Raw genomic sequence first — 12,379 nt, forward strand, 5'->3', positions numbered from 1 at the left:
TCTCATCCCTATCTTAGTGGGGGTGAAGTCATTTCTGACATGGTGTATTATTGTGAAAGGTCTGTCTGATGCAGGAAATGGCTGTATGCACATAGTTGGTTTCAAATCCACCAAGAAGAAGAACTAAGAAGAAGCGACACCCATAGAACCCCTCAAATTGACATTTGTTTATGCCAGTGGTTTCAAACTTTTTTCGCCCAAGGCACACCTAAAGTTAAGCCAGAATCTCGAGGCACAGCATATTTGAATCGATACAAAATAGACTTTTTAAATAATGTTGCAGTCAAGGTGGCCTATGAGAGAAGAGCCATCTGTAGCCCAGCCAACTGGGGGATCATGGGGATGGCAAAAGTGTGCAAAAGGTGGCAAAAATGGGTTAAAAGTGATGAAAAAACATGGCAAAACTGGGCAACAAGTGGAAAAACAAAGTCATATAGGAGAAAATTGGTTTGAAAAAAGTGTCCAAACAATGGGTTGAAATTGGTAAAAACTTGGTGAAAGAGTCAAAATAGTGGCAAAAATGGGTTACAAGTGGCCTAAAAGTGTTAAATATTGTAAAAAGGTGGTAAAAATTGGTTAAAAGTTATAAGAAAAGGGCACAATTGGCAAAAAGGTGATATAAATGGGTTAAAAGTGTCAAAAAGGTGGCAAAATAGGTTACAAGTAGCAGAAAAGTGGCAAAAAAGGGTTTAGGTTGCAAAAAGGTGGTAAAAGGGGTTAAAAGTGATGGAAAAAAATGGCAAAAAAAATGACAAAACAATAGCAAAAATGGGCAAGAAGTGGCAAAAGGGTAGCAAAAATGGGTTAAATGTGGCAAAAAGTTCCTGAAAAGTGCCAAAAATGGCTCAAAACTAGTAATAAGTAGCAAAAATGCTAAAAAAAAAAAACAAAAAAACAAAAACCAAAAACCAAAAAAACAGCAAAATGGTTTAAGTTGTCAAAAGAAGTGGCAAAAATGGGTAGAAATATTGGAATAATAGCTTGCCATGCTTTTCAGGTCTTAATGAGGTAACTGTTAGCCAGGATGCTAGCACAAATGCTACTGATCCAACACACATCTACTGACATCATCAATAAATCCCAACTAGGGAGGTCCCATTCTCTGGGGTTTTTCAGGGGTCCTGCCAGATCTCTGGGCAGGCCTGGTTACTTGCCAAAAAGTTTTAGTAATAACATATTGTACAAATTCCCATTGCACACCTAGACTTGCCTTAAGGCACACTCGTGTGCCTTGCCACAACATTTGAGAACCACTGATTTATGCACCATGCACTCAGGTGTTTGCCTCAGTAGGTAGAGATGCCCTCTGCAGGATTCTGGAGCTCAGCAGGATCTCATGTTTGCTCTTCTAGCTGATGCCTGCTGTATATTCTGGTTCAGAGAGTGCATTGAAGTGTGATGCATTTGATGACTGATCTGCACTTTGCTGATGGTCCTTGCAGAGCCTGTAGATGTCCTTGTGGGGCCTCTTGACTTCTACTACTTCTCTTAGGTGCATATTTGGGTATCACTGCCAAGACCGTGCGTCTAATGCATTGTTGAGGGGTCAGCTGAAAGGAGACCTAAAGAGATGGGGCATGAGCCTTGTGCAGAACTTGAAGATACTGTGAAGTGCCAAATCGACATATGCTCCAATACCCGACCTGACCATGCAAACAATGGAGTCCATCCTGCATGCTACTGTGAGAGCTGTTGCTATTTTTAGGACCCAACAATGACCACCTTCCTGCTTCCACATTTACAGTGCTGCTCATATTATGAAATGGGTCTGTTCTTTGTGGCTTGGGCATCTGGTCCGGATGCCTCCGGGACGCCTCCTTTGTGAGGTATTCTAGCCAGGTCCCCCCAGGAGGAGGTGCCAGGGAAGACCCAGGACACGTTGGAGAGACTATGTCTTCCGGCTGGCCTGGGAACACGTTGGGATCCCCTGGGAAGAGGTGGATGACGTGGCAAGGGAGAGGGAAGTCTGGGCTTCCTTGCTCAGGCTGCTGTCCCTGGACCTGACCTTGAATGGATGGATGGGTCCGATATGATGGTTTTTGAACGATGAGATTGGCCCCTATAACTCTACATGCTGACGAGCAGCCCGTCCATAGGCATTCACACCACCTGTGCAGTGTGTTTGAGTTTGGAACACTTGTGTTCAAACCAAGCGTCAAACCTCCGGTCCTGACAAATGAAGCAAAAAAGTGCAATCCCGCGAGTGTCTGCTTCAGGCTGGCTGCAGGAACACTGGAAGTCCCATACACAACACATGTTAAAAAGCCATTTTTTATACTAGAAATAAACTGGTTTACAGCCTGGTTTGATTATATTTAGGAAAAACCTCACGTCTCATTTGATTGACAGATAGCTTAACAGGCAGACGCTATCACCAGGAAGCAGGCTTTAGTGCTAGATGATCTGACAGGAAGCTCAGTGGGCAGGGTCTTGTCTGCTGTTGGGTTGATCCAAAGTTCAGTTGAGACGGCGATATGGAGGCCACCACGGATTGGTCTCTAAAGCTGTTCTGAGTCCGCCTATTCACTTTAGAGTCTGTGGTTCACACTCACCAAGAAGGACCAGATTTTGGTGCCAAGTGTACTCCAATCTGGGCCCTGGTCCCTAATGTGTTGGTAGTCAACAAAGTGTTCTCCATGATAGATGCATCTGTCAGAAATGTATAAGGACTTTGACTTGTGAGTCCCCTTTATTTCCCTTAGACACAGGCAATTTAATCTGCACAGTGATACTAAATCACCTTATTCCACTGTTATCATTACTCTAGCTGTATATTAGGGGTTTAGACTTTAGATATTGCACATCTTCATCACTGTTTGCCACTTAATGGCTGCTTTTTCCAGCTGGTTGTCTGCTCAGAGCCACTTAGACTCAAGTGGCAGCTCTGTAACAAACACTGAGTTTAGTTGCAGCTTTATTTTCCTCTACAAGCATTATGGATCATTGGGTGACTGATTCATGCACCCCATCCACCACAGTCATATCCCATTAATAACAGCCGCCTTCATATTTAAAGTCTAATTGTTTACACAGTCTGAGCTGTTACTGCTGCAGCCTCACTTTTAAAGCATTTCTCACCATAGTTAAGACAACCATAGTGGTCATTTTTTCTCCTTGGATCAGTTTGAAATGTGTCAGGAAGTACTGGAATAAGATGGAGAGAGTGCAGCGATCTGTCAGAAACAAACAAAGCTTTAGGCGTCAGACTGCACACCTTCAACTCCTCCTCAGCTCGAGTCCAATAAACAGGCTGGAAAACTTACCCTGTAGTTTACAGCTTCATGTCAAACACCAGATGGATTCATTGTCACGGGATTTTTTCAGGCAACAGATGTCAAATATGATAATACTAATGAAAAAAACCCCGCTATGGATCACTTGGGAGTTTGTAGTGGAGATAAGGCTGTATTTTAGGAGAGCATGTTAGAAAATCATATGTCAGAGCTTTAATCAAAATACCAACAGGGTCATTTTGTTACTGCCTGTATCTGCATTACAGAGCAACTAAAAGAAAAGCTGAGCTTTATAGTAGAGCTCGTAAAATCTATAACACCTTATCATGATGACTTTTGTCACAAATAGTTTAAAAAAGGTCTTTAGAAAAATAGATTGCAACCATTTACAGCTAAAGTACCACAACAAGATGAAGACAGACCCCTTCAAACTTACTAAATGCTAACTTAAAATGTAATTTAGTGTGTGATTAGAGACATTTACTGACCTTTCTGGTAGAACTGGAAGCTGCTCAGCGTGGCGTCGATGCCCACAGACACGGGGCCAGCTTTGAACAGAGCCACAGCCAGCGCGTGCTCGTCGCCCTGCTGGATCTCCTTGTAACCTTTGCACTGGGCGGCCATGCCTGTGGAGTTATAACGGCACGACTGGTCCTGCAGACGAGACAAAGGAAGAGTTAAAATGTTAAATATAGGGGCGCAGGTGGCCGAGTGGTTAAGGTACGCCCCATGTACGGGGACGGCCCGGGCTCGAATCTGGCCTGAGGCCCTTTACCGCATGTCTCTCCCCCGCTCTTGTCCCTGTTTCTGACTCTATCCACTATCCTCCTCTATCAAATAAAAACACAAAAATGCCCAGAATAAAACCTTTAAAAAATATATGTTTATGAATGTTTGGGGGTTCCATGTTTTCACTTAGCATTCAAATCTTCAACCCTCAGAAAACGGTGTAGGTCACACCAGTTAAACCAGCGCAATAATGGTTTGTTATTCATCCTAGATCAGTGGTTCTCAACCTTCGGGACGGGACCCTATTGGGGGTTGCGAGACACTGAAAGGGAGTCTCCAGACGCTCTACAAAAACTAAGAACATTTTTTTTTAAATTACACTTGTTGCCACTTTACACCAATTTTGCCAATTTTAACCCCTTTCATTATTTTCTCCATCAATTTTAACATATTTTTGCCATTTAAATATTATTTTTGTCAATTTTCAACCCTTTCCACCACTTTTTTTCTGCCTGTTCTTGCCACTTCTAAACAAATTCTTGCCCCTTAAGCCTAATGCTGCCTCTGTTGGCCCATTATTGCCACCATTAACCCATTTTAACCACTTTTTACACCCAGTTTTCCCATTTTAACCACATTAAACTATTTTGTATGCACATTTTTGCTAGTTTGACCAATTTCTGCCAACATCCCTTTATTTTCTTTGTCAGTTAATCCTACTTGACCAGTTTACATTAACTTTTCATCCCATTTCACCAAGTTTTCCAACCGTTTTTGCCAGTTCAAAGCCATTACAGCCACTATTTTAACCCCATTTTAAAAGTCTTTATACCAATTTTGCCTCTTAAACCCATTGTTGCCATTTTTTTTGCTATTTTTATCTAATTTTTGCCACTATTGCCTATTTCTGCTACCTTTAACATCCATTTTCACCACCTTTTCAACCATTTCTTTGCCATTATTACCCATTTCAGCATTTTTAACCCATTGCATTTATTTTTTAACAAAAGGGATTTAGATTTTAAGAAGGCTGTTTACTACACAAATGATTTAAAAATATATTAATTTCTTTGAAACTTAGAGTGGTTATTTTTGCAGGTTAAATATAAAATATGTACAGTGGACCATGATTTTACTGACTTTCTGGGTCTCCCAGTATGGCTGGGTGCCAGAAAGCTTTCCCAGTTATCCCCCTGTATGGACGGCCTTGTCCTCACATGACTATTCTTGAATGTGCATGGCTGTGTTCAACCATCTTCAGGTACAGTGGGGGTCCCCAGTTTCTGGCACCTTCATTTCGGGGGTCACGGACTGAAAAGGTTGATAACCACTGTACTAGATAATAAATGTGATCTATCCAGGCTAGACTAGTGTGATTTGGATTGTTCAGCAGTGTCTTTGGACTCCAAACCTTGTGATCTACCGTCATGTGTCACATTTCAGTAAAATCCCAACACTGAAATAAAATGAGACAGCAACCTTTCACCATGAACAAGCAGTTCTACTTCCTGATTTTGCACCAACACTACAGCAAAGTGGAAGTTTTGTTTGCTTTAGAACAGTAGAGCTTCTAACTTCTGCTAAATCATCTTTGCTCAGTTATATTTTCTGATTGTTTTCTCTTTGTGTGATGGAATGTTTTAGGGTCTTGCATGACCTCCTCACCACTAAGAGAGGAACTGTGGACTGGTCTAGTTTCAGTCTGTGTGTGCAGTTCTGCAGTGGGAAACGTTACTGGAAGTGATGATTTCATTAAGACACGCTTACAGCTTATTTTGCACGTTTCTGTGGTGCACAAAAGTGCAAAATAAGCTGTAATTAGGTCATGAAGACGTAGACTGGACTAAATGGCATGCTGCATATCTTTATTGCTCTCAAAGCATCTTGGTAGCTGTATTTTCAAATTACCATCAGGGTCCTCCGAAAATTAAATGGAAATGAGGCAAATTAGATTTCCTTTATAAACTGTGGACCATTTTTCCCATTAGGAAAACTGTGAAAAGGTAAAACAGCAAAGAGCCGAGGTCAGATTAGGCTAAAGCCTCATAACTGCTTGGTTGTCTGGTGCAAGAATTTCAAGATCTGCAGAAATTCATAGTTGAAATGTTGCTCTATTTTTATCCATGCATAATCAGATCATCGAATGCATAGGGGTTTATTTTGATGCAATTAAAGAGGAAGTAAAAGTAGTGAAACAAGTGTTCTTTTCTTTTTTTATGAATTTTCTGAACTATCTTCTGTCTAGCTTGACTGCACATGTTTTTCTTTAAGCCCCTGCTTTTACTTTCTCCATTCAGGCCCTTTTTAGGATCAGTTTTTAAAGGTTTTATCCACTTTATTTCTAGCTCTTATAATATATCGCGTGAATTCTGGGTGTGACTTCCTGTACAGGCTGTTATTGAATGAGGAACTGATATGTTTTTCCCATATCAGTGAGACTTTGACCTCGGTTAACAGAGCAATGCAGAGATAAAATGTGTGTACTTCTTGTTTTACATCTCAAACAGGATGATACAATTAATTGTATGTCCTCTATTAACAAGGAGATAGTAGAAATGACCTCAGATAGCATATACAGGTCATTTGCCTTTTCTCCATATCAGTATTTACATCATAATAAGGTTGAGGAGGTTTTGTTAAAGGCCCACCCCCCTATGCTTTAAAGCAGAGGTAGAGTTCACATTTACATTAGTAAGCCTGGGTTGTAGTTATGAAGCTTATGCATAGGCTCAAGCAGGAAGACGGTTTCATTAGTAACATTAGTTACCACTCACTCACCTGTCCCCCCTTTTCCCGCTCCTGCTCTAGTAATCATCAATGGGCGTCTACTCACTTAAGCTTTGAGCCAATCCCTTTCACCCACGCTCTCTCTCAATCCAATCATCCTGCAGCTGTCATATTTTAAAATCCTGCCTACATAAAAGCCTAAAAGACTGACCTCAGGTAGTAAGGATCATTATGAAAGTATGGAGAGAGAAGCAAGCTTGAAAGAAGTAGCTCTGCCAGAACTGAAAAGTATGACCTGACCTACTCTGCCTCTTACTGGCTAACCCTGAAATTCTTACCCAACCAACCACAGAAGGTAACAGCCAGCCCTATCCAATCTGAGCTAGAGGAAGACAGCTCAACCTTTACCCTTCTAGGATGTGACCCAGTAAGTTAAAGGATGTGGGTATCCTCTATGACACCTGTCATCAACTGGTGACCCGAGGGACATATCAGGACCCCAAAGTTTCCTATCCTTCAGAAAAGGAGAAGAAGATGTGGTTTTAAGGATTAAAGGGTATCTTTTGGCTTTAAATGTCTGCAGCTGTTAACCCCACCCCCCTCTAAAAAAATACTACTGAAATAGTTTTAGAATGGCTTAACATTTGATCTGTTTATACAGAACTTCACTTGTCAGCCATTATTAGCAAAATCTGAGAAATATAGACTAGCAGAAAAGTTGCAAAAAAAGTCAGATAAAGTGTTGTAAAGGGGTTAGAGAGTGGCAAAAATTGTTGATAAGTGTCAGAATGGGTTGTGGAGTGGAACAAAAGGGCAAAAATTGGCAGGAAAAATAATAAAGAAAAGGTTAAAATGTGGCACAAACTATCAAAAGTGGGTTAACCTCTTTAAGCCCTAGCGGGACCAAATTTGGTTCTGCTCACCTTGATCCAAACAAACTACACATCAAATTAAACAGAAGAAGCTCAGCTACAAGTTCATATAAACCATTCTTACCTACAACACATCCAACTCAAAGAGGAATCAAATCAACTACCACATATCAAAGTGGCCATAGTGCTACGTAGCCAGACACTTCCGCCCCCTATGGGATGGTTCCTGGTACTACAGACACAAACATGGTCTCATCTGAAAGCCAAACTCTGCTGAAAATTCTAGTCATGTTTGTGCAGTTTCCATTTGTTTCAACAGTTTCTTTTAGTTTTCTGCACTTTATTTTTTGTTGTTTTTTTGGAAAAAATAAATCTTTGAAGGGGAACTATACAGAGGTCTGGGTGATTTGAGGGGTGATTTGATTTAATGACATATGAGTAAAAAAGTTTGATACCTGAGATTTTTCAAAAGGCAGAGATTGTGATGAATTGGGCCAAAATGGCACAAGAGGGGATTTTGCATGGATAGTTTTTACTAAAATCTCTCTTATTTTGTCCTGATAAATGGCATAAAAGTTGAAACAGGTAAAGTCAAAATGTGGTGCTTTGGCCTACTGAAGACTTTTGGATTTCAACTGCATTATTTCTATGGGATATATACGCTACAATTGCAAAAAATTTACAATTTTCATTTATAAAATGTGTGCCAACTTGATTCCCTCTGATCCAGTGACATATACACACATATTTACACTTCTGAACAAGTTTCACAAGAGCCCTCTTCATTATTGTACCATGATCATTCAAATAGACCTTGTTGTTCCAGTTATACTCACTTAAAGATGGGCTGGAAATTTTGAGCAGTCCCCTAATAAAAGAGGCTCGGGCTTAACAAGTGGCAAAATTGTGCAAAAAAAAAAAAAGAAATGAAAATGAGTTAAAAAGGGTCAAAAACATTTGGAAAAGTGGAAAAGAGTGGCACAAAGAGAATACAACATGCAGGAAAAATGGTATAAAAGGAGTTAAAGAGTGGTAAAATTTGGGTTAAACAAGCAAAAGTATCAAAAATGGGTTAAAAGTGGCAACAACATAGCAGAAATATCCTGGCAATGTAGTGAAAAGGGGTTAAAGAGTGGCACACAGGGGCAATAATGGCAGGAAAGTGGCAAAGATGGTTTAAGAGTCGCAAAAAATGTTGCAGAAATGGCTGAATGACTTGGTGAAAAGGGGTTAAAAACTGCTAAATTAAAATTGGGGAGGCCCCTTCTCTGGGATTTGAAAGAAAAAAAAATAACAATAAAATAATATATTAAGCAGAACAAAACTGTTGTTGGACTCTGGTCCCTTTTTCCATGTTTTAGCGGTACATTTAACCTACTGACTGGAGGGTTTTTTAAACATTTTCAGGTGAATGTGATGCTGTGATATGTGAATGTGATGTTGGTTCTTCCTCACCTCTCCGACGTACGGGTAAACCTCCTCTGAGTCGATGCCTCCGTTTTCCTGCACGTACTTGAAGGCGTTGGTCATGTATCCTCCTCCACAGCCGTCGTTCTCTTTCACACAGTCCACCAGGTTCTGAGGGCTCAGGTCGATCAGCTGACCCGTCTTCTTGGCCAGCTGGCCCTCGAGGGCCCCGGCAGAGCTGAAGGCCCAACAGGAGCCACAGGAGCCCTGAAGAGAGGGAGGAACAACGAGGACATTTATTTTTCAGGTATGAAGTCACTAATCAAAGTAGTTTAATTTCTTCATAATTTCATCAGCTTTTATACCATGTAAAGCACTTTAAATCAGTAAAAAAGTAAATGAAAAGTGATCATTTTAAATAAGAAATGCACCTTATTGGTTAGTTGGCATAAAATCACTATTTAAATTTTTCTACACTTTGTTGATGAGTTTTTATTTGGTTTGAAAAACTAAAATCAACTCAGAAAAGGTACCTAACTCTTCTGACAGTGGGTTGATTCTTGAATATGTTTTTCTCATCAGGGCTTTTCAGATCAAATTCTAATTCAGATGTCAGAGAATCTGCAGCTATATTTGTTAAAAATTGCATTAAAGGTTATAAATTAGGTTTTAGATTTGGGTCAGGGAAACTGCGGATGACTCCTTTAGCTTCTGTAAATTTTGAATGATATTTTTCTGATTATTTCTGATGATATTTTAGTAAATAGTAATGAGGAAACCTTGAAAAATGTTGAAAAATAAGTGGAGTAAAGCAATGAGGTGCTGAGAACAAACAGCAGATTAGTTTTTGCATTCTTCTGTTTGTCCGCTAGGTGGCATACTTTGACAACTTTGCTTATGAACATTTATATTCATTGGTCAATCTAATTCAGTGTGAAATGGGCTTTTATTGTGAAACAAGCTTGAATAAAAAGGAGGAGAGTTGCTGTTTTGGCTTAATGTGTAAATTTTACTCACTGACAAAAAACATACTGGTGACCATCTCAGCACTAAGATCATCTTTATAAAACAGGGGTGTCAAGCTCAATCACAGCAGGGGCCGGATTCTGGATTCAAGTCTTACCTGAGGGCCTAACAGGGTCACCTTTCCAACCATAAACTGTCAACCTCATTTCACCGGTAACAAAATATGAAAAAGTAGCACTGATGATAAACAATTTTGACATTTAAAAAGTTAAAAAGATAAGTTTGAAGGCTCACAATCAGAGAAAAGTAAATTTATTAGTTCAAAAAGGTCAACGCATGAAATTGAAATTGAAAAATAATGTTTTTTAAAGGCAAATCTATTAGAAAAAAAGTCAAAATCATGGGTTTAAAAGGTCAAAATATGAAATAAATTTTGTAATTACAAAATTAAAAGTCAAAAATTTCTTTATGAAAATTTATGAGGCAAAATACAAAATAATTGGTTAAAAAGGTCAAAATATCACTTAAAAATTAGAATTGTGAATCTTAAAGCCCAAAATATGATATGAGAAGTCAAAATTATGAGTTGAAATACTCAAAGTATGAAATTAAAGTCAAAATCCTTACTGAGTCCTAATTGTGAGATGCTAAATTGAAAATGCGAAATTAAAACACAGATTGATTTCTTTTCCATTCCTGACTTCTTATCTAAATATTTTTACTCCTTTCTTTGTCAGATTTTGTGACTTAACAAGGATATCTTAAATCATCGAGGATAAGTTCACATCTTTATCCTTGAGGAAATCTACAGACCTCAGACTGATGGGCCAGTTATAACAGAAATAAGAGATCATCTTGTGGGCTGGATTTAACTGTTCCACGGATCGGATTAGGCCCCCCTTGAGTTTGACACCTGTGCTCTGAAACATCTACATCCATGGGAAAATGCCACATTTGTGTGTGTGTGTGTGTGTGTTTTTAAATCAGACCAAGATGCATCATTTCAGAACTTCTCCTGCTTAATTAATCTATACTCTGGTGCACATATCTGTATTGCTCAACCTGGGGGTCACGGAACCCATAGGGGTCACGAGACAAGGAGAAGGGGTCATCAGATAACTTCCAAAAGATAATCATTTTTAGGTGAGTTCAAATGGTGTACCTTACCCATTTCTATAAAACATCTTTTCATAAAATGAATTAAGCATCAATTAAAAACATGATGATTTGGTGAGGTTTACGCTCTAATCACAGTCATGTTAAAAAAAATCATTAAAATATAAGTCTTCACATGACTATTCTTGAATGTTATGGCTGTGTTCAACTATGCTTCAACCACCTTCAGGTGCAGCAGGGGTCCCTGGTCTCTGGCACCTTTATTTGGGAGGTTGTGGGCTTAAAAGTTTGAGAACCTGTGGCATAAATATGCACTCCACTACTTCCCTGAAGCCCCTTATAATCTAAAGACAGCATTCAGTCTTTTTAGGTGGGAGCCCAAAAGTTTATTTCCCCAGACAAATCTTGTAATTCTGAGTTATTACAGGGCAAAACTTATTTTTTTAAACAGATAAATGCAATATACTACCATGAAAATAAATTATTTTTGCATTCAGAAAAACACATTTTTCAGCACATATTGGCAACATAAAGCAAAAATTACCAGTGTGCTCATTTGTGAATTATATGAAGTTAGATAGATGCATTTTGTGCTGTTAACTTTCAGATTCATTATCTAACTGAATGTGTGCACTGTGGTCTGAAACCATTGCTAAGAGCCAGGAGAAGACTTCACAGTGCTTACTCTGCCTGTTGAACACTGATGTACATTAAGAAATATGCAGGAGTGCATGTACAAAATGACTCACTAACGCCCAGTGATTCCTAGTTAATGTGACAACATTTACTCTTCTCTATTCAGGGGTTCATTTTGCTACCTTCTTTGTAAAAAGAACCAAGTCAGGGCAAAGAATTAAGATAAGACATTTTCCCAAAAAACTTTTCTTTGTTATGCTTTTACTTTCGAAGCTTTTATTCTGAAAGAAATATGAGGAGCTTCTAGTAGATCCTTGGTCATAACATTAGCTTAACCACAGAAGAAAAGAGCTTGCCATTGCTGGACAAATAAATCAAAAACAAAAAAGGTATGGTTATAAAAGTGAAATGTTTGGAGTCATGTGAACAGGAAGGCACAACAGTGAGAAGTATTCAGCTGCTGATTAACCAAAGTGCATTTTGGCGCCCTCTAAGTGGGAAGAATCTGACCACATACAGCAGGTGTCATTTTTATTTATTTTGCCCCTCAAACATCCTGGATCCCGCGCTGCTTTAACTGCATTGTGGTTAAGGCTTTAATGCCAACACTTCCAGTAATTAATAAAACATTTCATTCAGATCTTAGTTAAAGAAAGCTATTTAGATAGAATAATTATGTGCATCTTTAAACAG

General features: G+C 39.1%; 1 protein-coding gene across 1 annotated transcript in view; it reads right to left on the minus strand.

Annotated features, from left to right (window-relative positions):
• Nucleotides 1–12,379, minus strand: part of ctsk (cathepsin K) — a 39,454-nt gene that overhangs the window by 1,161 nt on the left and 25,914 nt on the right. The window contains exons 5-6 of the mRNA XM_041793630.1: nt 9,017–9,235; nt 3,722–3,887 (exon numbers count right to left, since the gene is read on the minus strand). Coding sequence (XP_041649564.1) covers nt 3,722–3,887; nt 9,017–9,235 — 385 coding nt within the window. The remainder of the gene's footprint in view (nt 1–3,721; nt 3,888–9,016; nt 9,236–12,379) is intronic.

This window comes from Cheilinus undulatus, linkage group 8 (genome assembly GCF_018320785.1).
Source record: "Cheilinus undulatus linkage group 8, ASM1832078v1, whole genome shotgun sequence".
In the NCBI taxonomy this organism is placed as follows: Eukaryota; Metazoa; Chordata; class Actinopteri; order Labriformes; family Labridae; genus Cheilinus; species Cheilinus undulatus.